The following is a 14,000-nucleotide window of genomic DNA, read 5'->3' on the forward strand; positions in this document are numbered from 1 at the left end:
CTGGCTGTCAGGTTGTGAAGCCCTTTGGGCTGCTTTGGCCTCATCCTTAAATCAGGCGAGCCCAGCTTTAGATTGACAGCTGCTGATTATAGTCTCAAATCGAAAACTGAGCCATAAAATCTCTCTTTAGACCTCGCTGGTCTTACAAAAACTGCTTCCCATCTGTAAATGAATATTTTCTTTAGATATATCTAGCTAAATTCCCCACCACTTTTACTTCCTATAACTTCTCATGGTTTTGTCCAGATCCTTTCTGATCTAGGTACCGTTGTCTCAGTCCTAGGCTGGGCACCTCTAATAGAAACCAAGTAATGTGGCTTTGCTGCTTGTCATAGAGAAATTACGCACAAGTGTCCCTCCAGGGCTGTTATTCTTTGGAAGCCTGGTCAATGTGGCTTAACCGTATCCCCGTCTCCCTCATCCAGAAGTTGGCATCATTTCCTATGGGAGGAAACCAATAGAACTTTAAGCATGTCATCTGAATGCTCTTAAAATATTTTATTTATCATTGATTTCTAGTTTGCAGGCAGCAGGAGCGTATCTATGTAACGCCGGTCTTTAAATTGGAAATGTTCAGAAGATAGTTGGTGCTTTTGTTCCTAGAGAGTTATGCAAGATTGAAATGGAGGGAATATAGAGTAAAAAATGCTGTCTGAGCTTAAAGCGCTTTGGCAACCCATGAAAACAAGCAGGGAACTTTGCTTTTGCGCCTGGCACATACGCATCAAAGGGACTGAAAACTGAAACTGAAAACTGAACTCTGAATCAGATTTTGTATAACCTGATTTTTTCACGTGCATCTCCAAAAATGCAGGAAGTATCAAACACGTTGAAGAACCTGCAAAGGCTTGTGCTTATGAACAGAGGTCAGGCTGTTGCAAACAACAGCATTGAGCAGGGAGCACTTGGAACTCCTCATCCATGCTCTTTTTTAAATTTTAATTTATTTTATAAAGACCATCTGCAGGTTGAAGGCTGGAAACCTGGACTCAGCCAAGTGTCAGTATGTAACAGTAAGAAACAGCAACACAAAGAGCTCAATCCCATAAACACAGTCTCTGTCTAGCTGTCTCTCATTTCCAGCTAATGCCCTGATAGGAGGTCTAGACACGCTGCTAACAGAAGATACAAACATGTAGGTACCACCCACATCCAAAAAATGTATCTATGGCTACATCCTACCTCTCTCCTCCCCAAATCAAACTCCTAGAGAGGGAAATGGAGCAGCTGCTTCTGCTGCCCTGAAAACATCCGAGCACGAAACTGTGCCCGTGCCCCAGCGTTTCACGACGCCTGCGCCCTAGCTGGGTTCTGGGGGTTTTTATCCTTGACCCTTTCAGGCTGTGCAATGTTATCAGGAAACCCCTAAACCCACTGGTTTCTTGCCTTCAGATCCCTCTTTCTACTTAGGAAGGCAAAACCCAGGAGCCGCGTTGTCACGATGTGCATCACTGTCCCTTCCGTGCCTGGCAAACGCAGGCAAGGCAAAGGCAAACAGAAGCGTTTGGCACTGAGGGCTCAGCCGATGCGGCTCATTTATTTTATTTTGTTATTTTTGTGCTGCAGAGCCGTGGACTGTATCGCACAGGTAGAACCGGCGTGCAGCGGTTTGTTGGCACACAGAAAATCCTAGTGCATGAGGCAACGCGCTTGCACGCTGGGAAAATCCTATTGCGTTTGGTATGGGAGAAAGAAGCTTATGCTTTCGTGTGGGTATTGGGGCTACACAGTCTATTTCCCGTATTTTAAGTTAGTTTTTTGGTTTGTTTTTTTTTTTCTAGTGCTCTAAAACCCGTATGCCTCCAGGCTTTTTCAGTGCAGACATACTTGACCGATATCCACATTAAAAACTGGGTTTTTGGAGCCTGGAGCTTGCTGAGGCTGAGCAGGAGCCATGCCAGGCACTGGCTTGTGCTTTCACTCCGAGAAGGCAACAGAAATTGGCTGTTTAAAGAAAATTTTAAAAAAAGTAAATGGGAGGTAAAGCGGGCAAGTTCTGTAGGGAAGAAGTAGCACCCTTGGCTGGAGCAGAGGAGGGGAAGGAAGAGGAGCAGGGGCCACCCCGAAAGCGGGACGGAGAGCGCAGGTTTGTGCAGGGGCTGCACCCGTTCGGTGGCCTCCGCCTGCAAAAGGCCGGGAGGGGAGGGCTCGGCACAGGCTCCCGGCGGCGGAGCCCTCCCGCAGCCCCGGGGGGAGCCCCCTCCTCCCCGCACCCCGCTCCGGGCGAGCCCGCGGGGCTGTGGGCGGTGCGGGGAGTGCATGTGCATCCTCGCCCCTGCCTCCCTCCCCGCCGCCTTCCCTCCTTCCCTCCCCCTCGCCGGGTGCGTGTGTGTGTGTGTCTCCCGCTCCCTCTCCAGCTTTAAGCCTGACGCAGGCGGCTCGAAATCGCCCCTAACAACCCGGCTCCCGGTGCCGGCGGTGGGGGGTCCGGCTGCGGCGGGGCCCCCGGCGGGCAGCGCCGGGCCGGGCTCGGAGCGGGGGGGGTGGAGGAGAAGTTGGCCCAAGTGCGGGGAGGCGGCGGGCGGCCCGGGGGGGGAAAGTTGCCGGGAGAGGCGAGGGGCGAGCGAGGCGGCAGGACCATGGGCACTTTGCGGGATTTACAGTACGCGCTGCAGGAGAAGATCGAGGAGCTGCGGCAGCGGGATGCGCTCATCGACGAGCTGGAGCTGGAGTTGGACCAGAAGGACGAACTGATCCAGAAGCTGCAGAACGAGCTGGACAAGTATCGCTCCGTGATCCGGCCCGCCACCCAGCAAGCACAGCAGCAGAGCGCCGGCACCTTGCAGGGCGAGCAGAGGACCAAGCGGCAGGCGATCTCGGCCGAGCCCACCGCTTTTGACATCCAGGATCTCAGCCACGTCACCCTCCCCTTCTACCCCAAGAGCCCACAGTAAGCAGGGGGTTCACCGCGGGGACCCACGGAGCGCTCCGTGCCTCGCCCCTCGCCGCGCTCAGCCCCTCTCGCCCCCTTCTCCCCTCGCTGCTTGTGGGGCAGCCGCCGGACGCCTTTCTCCCTCCATCCCCCGTCCTCGCTGCCGCCGGCCGCCGGGGAGGGACCGGGGATGGGGGGCGCGGAGCGGAGCCCCGAATCGCGGCCGCCCCGGGTGCCGCCCGCCCCCGCACCCTACCGGGTGGGAAAGTTGCGAGCTCCGGGTTTGGGATGTGCGCCAGGAGCGAGCCCCGAGGCGGGGGGAGAGCCGCGCTGCTTTCGGACCCGGCCGCCCCCCAACCCACCGGGGGAGGCCACGGCTCGGGCTCGGGCAGGGGCGAGCGGCCGCCGGGGGAGTTTCTGCTGCCGGCGGGTTGAACCGGAGCGTATCGCGGTGCCGGGGGCTCAGCCGCGGCGAGAGGGGACAGCAGAAACCCGGGGGTCTCTGTCCCCCCGGGAGGAGCCGCGTCCTGCTGGGAGCCATTCGCAGGGCGGGCAGGGAAACTTGTGCGGTGCCCGGGTCTCCGGCAGCCTCCTGGCCGCCCTGCCTGGCTCCCCTTGCCCGGTGGTTGTTTTTTGGGGCGGGAAGGCAGCGGCAGGGGCTCGTTGCAGTATGTTAGTCCGATGGAGGGTGTGCGGGGGGCGGCGGGAAGGGAAAGTTGCGGGGAACCTCGGCTGCCAGCACACCCGGGAGATGCTCTGTCCCGGTTTCACACTTGCCGCAGACGAGGGAAATTACAGCGATTTAATGGAGAAAACGGAGACCTTGCAGGAGAGAAATCACCTTCCCCCCCCCCCCCCCCCCCCCCGCTTAATATCTTTTCTTAGCCAATAAATTGCAATGCATTTGGTCCAGCACTCCTTAAGGAGATAAAAAAAGAGCTGATCCGCTGCTGAAGTGCCTGGCTTCGTGTGCAAGTGCAGCAGAGGCCGGGCCGGGGCTGCCGGCAGCCGGGGCTCGACCTCCCCGGTGGACAAACCCGCCGCCCCTTTGCGGCCGACATGTTCGCTGCCGGGTGAAACGGGAGCGCTGGGGTGGCGGGGCTGGCGGGAGCCCTCCTGGCAGCCGGGGTTCTCTTGTCCTGGCTGGGCTGCGGGTGCAGGTCACCCCGCACCGCTCCTCGGGGCACATGGCAGACGGGCCCTCAGCCTCTCGACGCTCTCGGGAGCGCTCCCCCCGCCCCGCACGGGTGCAGGTTTACCCCCGGGGCGGGGCGATGGCGGGCGGGTGGCACAGGTGCGGCGGCTGAGGGGAAGCACCTGTGAGGGGCGATGCCCAGGTGCTCGCCATTGCCCTGACTGGGGATGCCGGAGAAGCAGTTGCCAGCCCGCCGCCGGGACTCGCTTGTTTCCTCCGGTAAGCTACGAGCTGGGGTCGGGACCGGGACTGGGACCAGGGCCGGGTGGTGCCGCTGGCCCTGCCCGCGCAGCCTCAGCCGTTCCCGCCGCCATGGCGGGGCCCCGCCGTCTCCTGGCAACCGGCTGCCCGGGGAGCGCGGCCGCCATGGGCCCCGGGACCCCCGGCCGTGCGGCGGCTCCCTTGCCCGCTTCCCCCACCCCCTTCCCGCCGCCGTTTCTCCACAGATATTTTGCCCTTTTAAGGCGAGCGGCCGCCGCTCTGGATTCAAAAGGGCGGTGGGGAGAAACTGTGGTGGACCAAAAGAAAAACAAACCCCACAACACCCCCAAAAGCGGAGTGGGTTCTGTCCGGTGGGAGGGTGGGCTGCTGCATGTGTCTGCTAAACGTGTGAGGAGGATAAGGTGGCTCATTAGTTTCCTCAGTTATAACTATAGGACAGCGTGTCGTGTCCAAAAACGTTTATTTTTCTGTCAGGGACGTGTAAGCGTTTGTCCCTTGGTGCCTTCGAAGTGTGACCGGAGCCCCACGGGGCTTGAGGAAATACTCTGGGTTTCAGCAGAACAAGCCCGGAGGTTCTGCTGTGTAGAGTGGAACATGTAGCAAGCCTGTTGAACCCTTGAATTAGCGTTTTCCAGCTTGAATTTTAATTGCTTGTTGCGTATACAATTTGCCGTAGTCTCACGTGGAGCACGCATGCCGCCGCCCTGGGGGAGAATTTCATTGTATTTCTGTGGTCAATACTCTAATAGTATTTATAGTATTTAAGTCAACTTGTAGCTTCAGACCATAATCACTGAGGTGGTAAAGATACTGTCTCACAGCCTCGGGAGCACACGTTGCTCTAGGAAGCGTTCGCTCTTCTGCTTGAGCTGTCATGTCACAGTGATGAGGAGACCTCCAAGCCTCGTGCCCAAGGATGGACACCAGCTGAGGTGACACAACATCACAGGATCACAGAGTGTCAGGGGTTGGAAGGGCCCTGGAAAGCTCATCCAGTGCAATCCCCCCATGGAGCAGGAACACCCAGATGAGGTTACACAGGAAGGTGTCCAGGCGGGTTGGAATGTCTGCACAGAAGGAGACTCCACAACCCCCCTGGGCAGCCTGGGCCAGGCTCTGCCACCCTCACCGGGAACAAGTTTCTTCTCAAATTTAAGTGGAATCTCCTGTGTTTCAGTTTGCACCCATTACCCCTTGTCCTATCACTGGTTGTCACCGAGAAGAGCCTGGCTCCATCCTCCTGACACTCCCCCTTTATATATCTGTAAACATGAATGAAGTCACCCCTCAGTGTCCTCTTGTCCAGCTCCAGAGCCCCAGCTCCCTCAGCCTTTCCTCACACGGGAGATGCTCCACTCCCTTCAGCATCTTGGTGGTTGCGCTGGACTCTCTCCAGCAGTTCCCTGTCCTGCTGGAACTGAGGGGCCACAACTGGACACAAGATTCCAGGTGTGGTCTCCCCAGGGCAGAGCAGAGGGGCAGGAGAACCTCTCTGACCTACTGACCACCCCCTTCTAATCCACCCCAGATCCCATTGGCTTCCTGGCCACAAGGGCCCAGTGCTGGCTCATGGTCTCCCTGCTGTCCCCAGGACCCCCAGGTCCCTTTCCCCTACGCTGCTCTCTAATAGGTCATTCCCCAACTTTTAATGGAACCTGGGGTTGTTCCTACCCAGAACATTTTCTAGAGATAGACGGTCATCTTGGGCGCTTGCCTAAATCTGTAATGGCACTGATGAGCACTTTTAATTTGAGCATCCCCATGGAAAGGAGGACACCGTCACCTAAATAAAGGAAAACAGGAGTGGTGTATTCTGCTTACTTGCAGTTCTTGTTATTAAAATACAATCCAGGTGACCTGTTAGTGGTGGAGGTACCTGGGAGGCTGAGGAAGCACAACTGCTTTAGTTTCTTCAGGATCATTAATATCTAAATTTTGCTTTTTCTTATGCTTTTCTACATGCTTACACAGTGCTTGTGGGTGGTCCTTGTCTCAGTTTAACAAATGTGACACAATCTCGATGACCTTTTGATATTCAAGATAACTGTGGTGGTACTGAGGGGTTAAGGTGGAGAGGACCTGGAAGCACAACAGGAACTACCGAAATATGGAAAGAAGGGTTGGCTTTTTTGCCCCGTTCATGCCAAACCTCAGTGACTCTTGAGGTAATGGCAACCAGCCTTTGGTTTTGGCAAGCCACCAAAGTATAGCCTGGGTTCCAGCTTCATACAGGAGTAGGAGCACCAAGAGGACCTGGTGGCCAAGTGCCTATGGAAGCTGCTGTGATTCCACATAGAAGATTCTGGGTTATAAACCGGTTAGACTCTGAATGGCTTTTAAGTGTGAAAGTAAATTTAATTGCCTTGGATGGAGAAATAAGATTAAATTTTATGCAAGATCTTACTTTGCACGCAACCCCACCATTAAGATCCATAATTTAAAAAGAAAATATCTGTTTCAGAGCATTAAGAGTTTTAGTTGCTGTTGCAGGGTTGGACTTATTTTGCCTCTAAGCTTTTTTTGTTTTAATGTGAAATGGGACTTTGTGAGTTCGCATGAGGAGTTTATAGCTAAAGCCTGTGGAGGGACACATCCTGCCGTTTTCTTCCAAGTTATGAGACCAGTGAGAGAAGTCAGGCATTGGTATCTTTATCAGTCTTCACATTCAAGTAACTAGAAGGCGGTTGTCTAAAATAAGTGGCTTTTTCTTTCCCTTCCCAAAGGAAAGAAGTGACTGGAGTTAAGTGGGCACGGGCCGTGGAGAAAGCTGGATGGTTTTCCACGGCAGAAAAATGCAGCGAAAAATCCCTATCTCCTCTTCATCTTCTAGAATCTGTTTGTTTTTCCGCACCTCTGACCTCTTGCAGGATATATCCTGGCTGCTAACAGCCTGTCGGCATGAAAAGAATACTGCCAGACCAAGTTTGTACCAGCTGCTAACTCCAATTAAGATTTTACAGAGCTGCAGACCAAAGAATGGCTTTTTGCAGAACAAAGAATAGCTTTTTTTAACCAGGAAGCTGTAACTCTCATCTTTTCGCTTTCGGTATTTTGTACTTGCTGTGGGAAAATACCTAAGACTTTCATTTCAAAAGGCCGTTTTGTTTGGTGATTGGCAACAGCTGTATGCTTTTTTTGGAGGGCTGTGTAATCAGCATATTTTGTTTTCCAGAAGGGAAAAGAAAATGTAGAAGCAGAATGTAAAACAAAGCAGAGAGCTGGGGAGGGGGAAGAAATATATAGGGCCCGATCTTATCAGAGGTGATGTGTGTCCCGTCGTTAACTGAGATAACGGCAAAATGCTGTGTCATTTGTAGAAAATGTTGAGTAAGATGAAAAATGACTTGTTTTTGTGAGTTAACAGACTTAGGAATGCTTTGAATGTAAAGTTGGGGAATCTGCCAAAATACCAGAGATTTGTATTTTGGGGGAGGAGCAGCCTGTGAGTGGTATTTAAGAGTTCTGGTTTAAAAAAAAATAGAATACTTGGTTGCATAGCCTTAGGGAAAGTACAACATACATAGAAGAGATTTAACAAAATCCCTTCAACGGCCAAATTGGCTCTTTGAAAGCAAATATGTATGTTTTCTGTGGACTAGAGGCATATTTTTAAGCAATCACAATAGTACTAAAACCCCCAGAAATATTTCATACTTGGAGTGTTTGCATGAAGTTGTGTGCTGGTGTTTATAAATGTTACATATGCTGCGGTACCCAGGAGCCATTCATTAATTAAAGCTCTCAATCTATAGCGCTGAACAACCAAGACAGCCCAAACCTCAACCTCTTTTCTTAACCCTCAAGCTTTCCTCTTTCTAAAAGTGTGGTTCTAACAGAATTTAACCCCTAGAAACTGATGGCTGAGGGGCCTGTGATGGAGAACGAAGACGTCCTCCCGCCAGGATTGCGTTGGTGTCAGACAGGAGCTGTGAGAGCAGATTAGGAGTCCCCTTACTTTCTGGTTTTGATGTCACGCTGCAGAAAATGTCATTTAGGCTGGAGATTAGAAAGCAATTCTTTGCAGAGAGAGTGGTCAGGCATTGGAATGGCTGCCCAGGGAGGTGCTGGACTCACCGGCCCTGGAGGTTTTTAAACTGAGCTTGGACATGGCACTTAGTGCCATGATCTAGTCAATGGGCTGGAGCTGGACCAAGGGTTGAACTTGATGATCTCTGAGGTCTTTTCCAAGCCAGTCGATTCTGTGATATCAAAAGCAGTCAGCAGCGGTGCCACCTTAAGTTTGTGTTTTGCTATCGAGATGTAATTCAGTATGATGCGTCCAGCGACCAACTGAAATGCGTTTATAGTTTGTTTAAGCGTAATTAACTTTTATGTGCTATGTGATATAACAGTGAAATCCATCTGAATGCAGTTTTACTTTGTTCTGAAGAAGAATTTATGTGCCTGGAAAGATCTGCTAATTCTTGATTAAATCGTAGAATGTCCTGAGTTGGGAGAGACCCGCGAGGATCATGGAGTCCAACTCCTGTCCCTGCACAGGACACCCCACAGGTCACCCCGTGTGTCTGAGGACGTTGTCCTGTCTCTTCTTCAACACTGTCAGGTTGGGGCTGTGACACCTCCCTGGGGAGCCTGTTCAGTGTCCAGCACCTCTGGGTGAAGAATCTTTTCCTCATGTCCAACTTGAGCCTCCCCAGCACATCACCCTGCTGTTCTCTCTGCAGTGTTTGTGGGTTTTTTGGTATGCAGGATTTAGGGGGTTAGGAGTCTTCTGCTACATGTTGAGTGGCGATGGGGCAGCGTCTCTCCACAGGTAGGATGTCTGCGAGAGATGATGACGTGCCCACCGATATGAGATGTGGCCAAGAGCGTTGTGGTGGGGAATGACCTCCCTTAGGCCTGTGCTGACCAGCTTCCCACTCATCTTGGCGGCTGACAAGAGGTCAGATTGACTTTTCTCCTGCCACGATGCCGCTCAAACCCTATTGTGGCGTTGATGTTCAGCTGGTTGATTTGCGCAGACAAGCTCCTTGATGCTCTGAAGGACAACCTGCTTCTGTAGCAAGTGCTGCTGGACCTGGGTACATGGGACTTGTACCCACTCAGCAGCCCAATCCTAAACTCATCTCTACACTGGCCAAGGCAACTTGGCAAAGTTGTTTTGTGAACTGACTCCTCACTCCCCAAACACCCAACTTGCTCCGCTTCTGTTCATGTAGCCGGGCTGAAGGCAGAGCCTCCTCGCGCTTCAGAGGGATGAGTTGTTATCATGAGGGATGCTATGCTTCCTGTCAGAAGTTTTAACGGGCGACGTGTCAAGGATAGCGGCGGATGCGAGGCAGTCGGATGTTATTTTGCGCTGTTTTGACAGGCCTGGCTTGGCGGTGGTGGTGCTGGGGCTTTCCTCTCTGCCAGAGACGCGCGTGTGACTCACACCCGGTGCCTCTGCTGCTTCACGCCTCGTGGAGCAGCAAGAGTGAGGTTGCTGGTAGTTTGGCTCTCCGTAATTCAGCTTTCTGAGGCTTTATTTACTAACGGCAGTAAGGAATAACTGCGACGCATTTAGTTACTATGCAGTGGACAAAGATTTTTCTCTATTGACAAGTAGTGTTCTGGGTCATGTGTGAAGTACGCTTGTTTAGTCGGGTAACGTGTGTGCTGAATGTAAACTCTAAGGACTTGAGGTGTTTCATTCAAAGGAAGGTAAAAAATGACTCACTGGACAAAGCCACATATTTATTTTGTCATTTTCTGTCTGATTCTTGCTTTGACGAGTGACGGCAGGATTAAATGCCGCTGCAATGTCAATTATTTTTAGTTCTGCTAAGTAGCAATAAGCAACACATACTTCTCTGAATTTGTGCTGCTTTTGGATATTAATTTTAGCAGTGTAGTATGAATATGCTACATTTTAAAGCAAAGTAGTTCTGTTCAGAAACTGTATTGAAATCCTTATAGTGGTTGTATGCATAAGTACTCAAGTACAGTAGTTTTAAGCAAGCAAATAGCACTTAAATGCAGGCAGTCATTAACATGGAAACTATTTTTTAAGAATTGCAATACATCTCCTTCAATTCATTTTCTACAGAATTAGCCTTTTTCCTTTTAGCTGTATTACTGGGTGAATGCTGGAGGTGGATCAGTCTTCATCAGATCATCAAATCCATCATCAAGTCCATCAAGTCCAACAACAGATCAAAGTCCATCAACAGAAAATGAGGTCCCAGGCCATGGACACAAATACCTTCTCTCCAGGGTGGCTGTGAAAGTTGTCCTGAGCTTCAGCATCCCATGTGCCTAACCACAATGTGCATCTTATGTGCTTGAAATGCATCAATCCCCACTGGTCTCCCAGATCAGCATGCTGATATTTAGCATTTAGCACAAAATACAGAGTAGTCATCTATTTGCAGTGACCTGCACTGCAGACGCGCTGGGAAGGTGAGCGGACTCTGCCTTTGCTAAACACCATCTCACTGAGCACCAGAAGCAAAATCACGAGTCAAGAGGAAAAAAATGCTCCTTTAGAGAGCTGAAAAGGACACAGTGACTTGATATGTACCTATTTTTTCGGTTATCCTGCTTGGGATGGGTGCTGCGGTTTCAGAAGGTGTTGGATGTGAACCTTCTCTTAAGATGAGGGGTTCTGGGAGGTTGTGCTTTTTGAATGGGAGATGGTGGTGGTTTAAATGCCACTTACTGTCATATCGAAAGTCCTTACTGCCATATCGAAAGTCCTTACTGCCTGCCTTGCTCCTAGTGCTTTTCTCTTGTCTTTTCGTGGTGCCAAAATACTTGCATTTGTAGCATGCTCAAGGCGAAATATTTGTAGAAGTGTTTTTCATCTGCTGTTTTGCCATTTCTAGGGGTGCATGCAGGCAGAGAAGTCCATGACATTCCTGTTTTGTGTAGCCTGTGTTCTGTAAGGGCTGATGGAACAGGAAAAAACAAGAGTCTTTGCTACATTGGAGCCTACAACAGCACAAATAATTCCTCTCTCCTTCTCTCAGCATCTGCAGAAAGTGGTTTGCTTTCAAGTGTGCACATTGCTTTGATGTGTACTGCATATACTGACATCCCAAACATCTGAAATTGTATTAGGGTCTTTTAGAAACAGTGGAGAAGCACCTACCTGGAAGGGTTTGTGTCACGGAGACAGCTACAGCGTACTCGTGAAACAGCGAGCACAGGACTTGCGTTTTGCGATGTTCATGCAGTCACTGGTTTCCTTGGAAACTACAGCCCGAGCATGTATAGCCAAACTTGAACACTGGTGCCTGCTTTCAAAGTAGAAAATGGGCTCTCAGACTTGCAAATTGCAAAGTAGAGTTGGGATATTTGGCCTGTACTTGGTGGTTGGTTGTTAGGAGTGATCTTGAAGTAGGATATCGCCGAAAAAGCCCCATATCATACTGCAGGACCTTTCCTGCCTGGAGATGTGTTTGTTTCTCCAGAATTCCTTTTTTTTTTGATTTGGTTTGTGAGCATATTTGTTGGAGGTGTTTCCTGTTAGACACACAAACTGTGTCAGGAAAGCTGTGGACCAGCTCTGCAACGTGGGCTTGAAGCGGGTTTGAAAACTACTCAGCCAGGCCAGCTCATTTTGTTCACTTCTTTAATATTCTGTGAGCTGGTGATCATGGGGGATCTGAACAAATAGGAGGAATCATCATGTAGCTGTCTGGGCTGGCTGAAAATGAAACTGTAGTCCTGTAAATATTGGCGTGCTTTGTGTTAAATGTGATATTCTAGGTGCAAGAGAAACATATATAATGACAATTGAGTGTGCGCACATACATACTGATCCACGTGTATGAGTGTGGTGCTTTAACATCAATATACAAGATGGACTTTTATCAGGATAGAAAACAATCAAGCCCTGATATCGGTGGTGTATATGGGATTTTTCCAGTTTCAGCTGGGTTCTGGGAATGTCAAAATGCTGTTGGTTTCTGAGGCTTAGCAGCCACAGAGCATCATTGAGATTCAGGAGCAAGAGAGTAAATAACTGGTGAAGTGGATGTGATGAAAATCTAAAGCTGTTGCTCCCTGCCCCCAGCGTAAGCGGGTCCCTGGAATCTGTCACTGCTTGTTACTACTTAAACTGCTTATTCGATGTCATTCGTGTGCAAAGATCCACCGGGTGAGGGAAATTCATTAGTGCTCTTGTAGTCCAGAAGCTAAATGAGGAGAATAACTTTCTTGATGGGTAACATTTCTGATGACTAGGAGAGCTCAGTTGCAGCCTGAGTTAGGCCATAGCACATCAAGGCAATAGCCAGAAATTTAACGAGGGTGTAGATAAACCAGATAAACCAAATGTGATGCAAACAGTGCTGTTCACCTATAGGTTTATGCTTCCTGGAAACAACAAGGATCTTATAGCTACAGAGATTCCAGCCAACAGCAAAATGAGAGTCTGGGTTCTCCCCGTTCTTCAATGGATCTCTTAATTTTCACCAGGCGGCTGTCAATCAAAGTCCTGACCTTCAGTTGCTGTTTTGCTCCTGCGGCTGAGGAAGAAGTTGTTCTTGGCAACAGCCAGAACGTTCCTCTGTTTCTCGTCTTCTGTTAGACCCATTCTGTTCCTTTACTTCTCTCCAGGGCCGCAGCTCCCCTGATCTTCCAGCTTGAATACTCCTTTTTTACTTAACAAAGCAGAAAGTTCAAAGGTTCACAGCTTGCAGAAATCATAGAATCATTTTGGTTGGAAAAGACCCTTAAGGTCATCGAGTCCAACCACAACCAAGCACTAAACCATGTCTATAAGAACCTCATCTATATATCTTTTAAACACCTCCAGAAGTCATGCCAAGCAAACTTAATTGTGCTAAGTGAATTCTATATAAGCAGTTTCTAAACAAGTTCTTTGAGAAGCAGTAAAGCTTTGATAAGGCAGTCTATTCCCTAACAAAAAGCTCAGGTTGCTCAGACTCCATCCAGCCTGGCCTGGGATGTCTCCAGGGATGGTTCATCCACCACCTCTCTGGGTACCTGGGCCAGGCTCTCACCACCCTCAGGGCCAACAATTTCTTCCTCATGTCCAGCCTGAATCTCCTTCCTTTAGTTTAAAACCATCACCCCTTGTCCTTTCACAACAGGCCCTGCTCAAAAGTCTGTCCCCATCTTTCTTATGGGCCTCTTTTAAGTCCAGAAGGGCCACAATCAGGTCTCCCCGGAGCTTCTCTTCTCCAGGTTGGACACCCCAACTCTCTCAGTACTTCCCTGGGTCTCTTGTTCCTGCTCCTCTTCCTTCTGCCCAACATTTTTCTCTCTCCCTATGGATGCTTGCCCTTTTCTTCCCTTTCAGCCCCAAAGCTCTTCATTCTACAAAGCTGTCCCATCTGATAGGGTCCAGACTTTACATCTCTCTAAAAAAACCTGCCTTATTTCCTCTATATGTCAGGAGGCAGAGAGCCTTCAGTGGCTTTAGCACAAGGTAGCGAGGGAGGCTTGATTTTCCTGACAATCCAGCTTTTCCAGTGTGCCAGTTTGTACAAAATCAGCCAACTCGTGACTGATCAGATGTGACGTCCCGTGGGCCTCCTGTTACGGGCAAACAGCAATTCTGCCACGTCGGCCGCCTGCACCTCGCTCGGCTCAGCCCAAAGACAGATGATGCGCATCCCCTGCCCTGAAGAACCAGCGCCAAAAAGGCCACAAAGCAGGAGAGCGGCTGGTGTCGGGGCGTTTAGCGGTAAATGGCTTTGAGTTGTATTGACAAAACATCACGGTGTACGCCGTGCGATG

General features: G+C 50.4%; 1 protein-coding gene across 2 annotated transcripts in view; it reads left to right on the forward strand.

Moving 5' to 3' along the window:
• The window catches only part of PRKG1 (protein kinase cGMP-dependent 1), a gene marked incomplete at both ends in the record, with an annotated part of 441,876 nt that overhangs the window by 30,107 nt on the left and 397,769 nt on the right, over positions 1-14,000 (forward strand). Inside the window, one exon of one of the 2 annotated variants that reach the window (XM_080348291.1) lies at positions 2,580-2,890. The exons of the other annotated variant lie outside the window; for it this stretch is intronic. Within the exon in view, the coding sequence (XP_080204417.1) occupies positions 2,580-2,890 (311 nt within the window). Of the gene's footprint in view, positions 1-2,579; positions 2,891-14,000 lie in introns of those variants that run through there. 2 annotated transcript variants of the gene reach the window in all.

The sequence above is a fragment of the Nesoenas mayeri genome, assembly GCF_963082525.1.
Source record: "Nesoenas mayeri genome assembly, chromosome: 7".
Lineage (NCBI taxonomy): Eukaryota > Metazoa > Chordata > Aves > Columbiformes > Columbidae > Nesoenas > Nesoenas mayeri.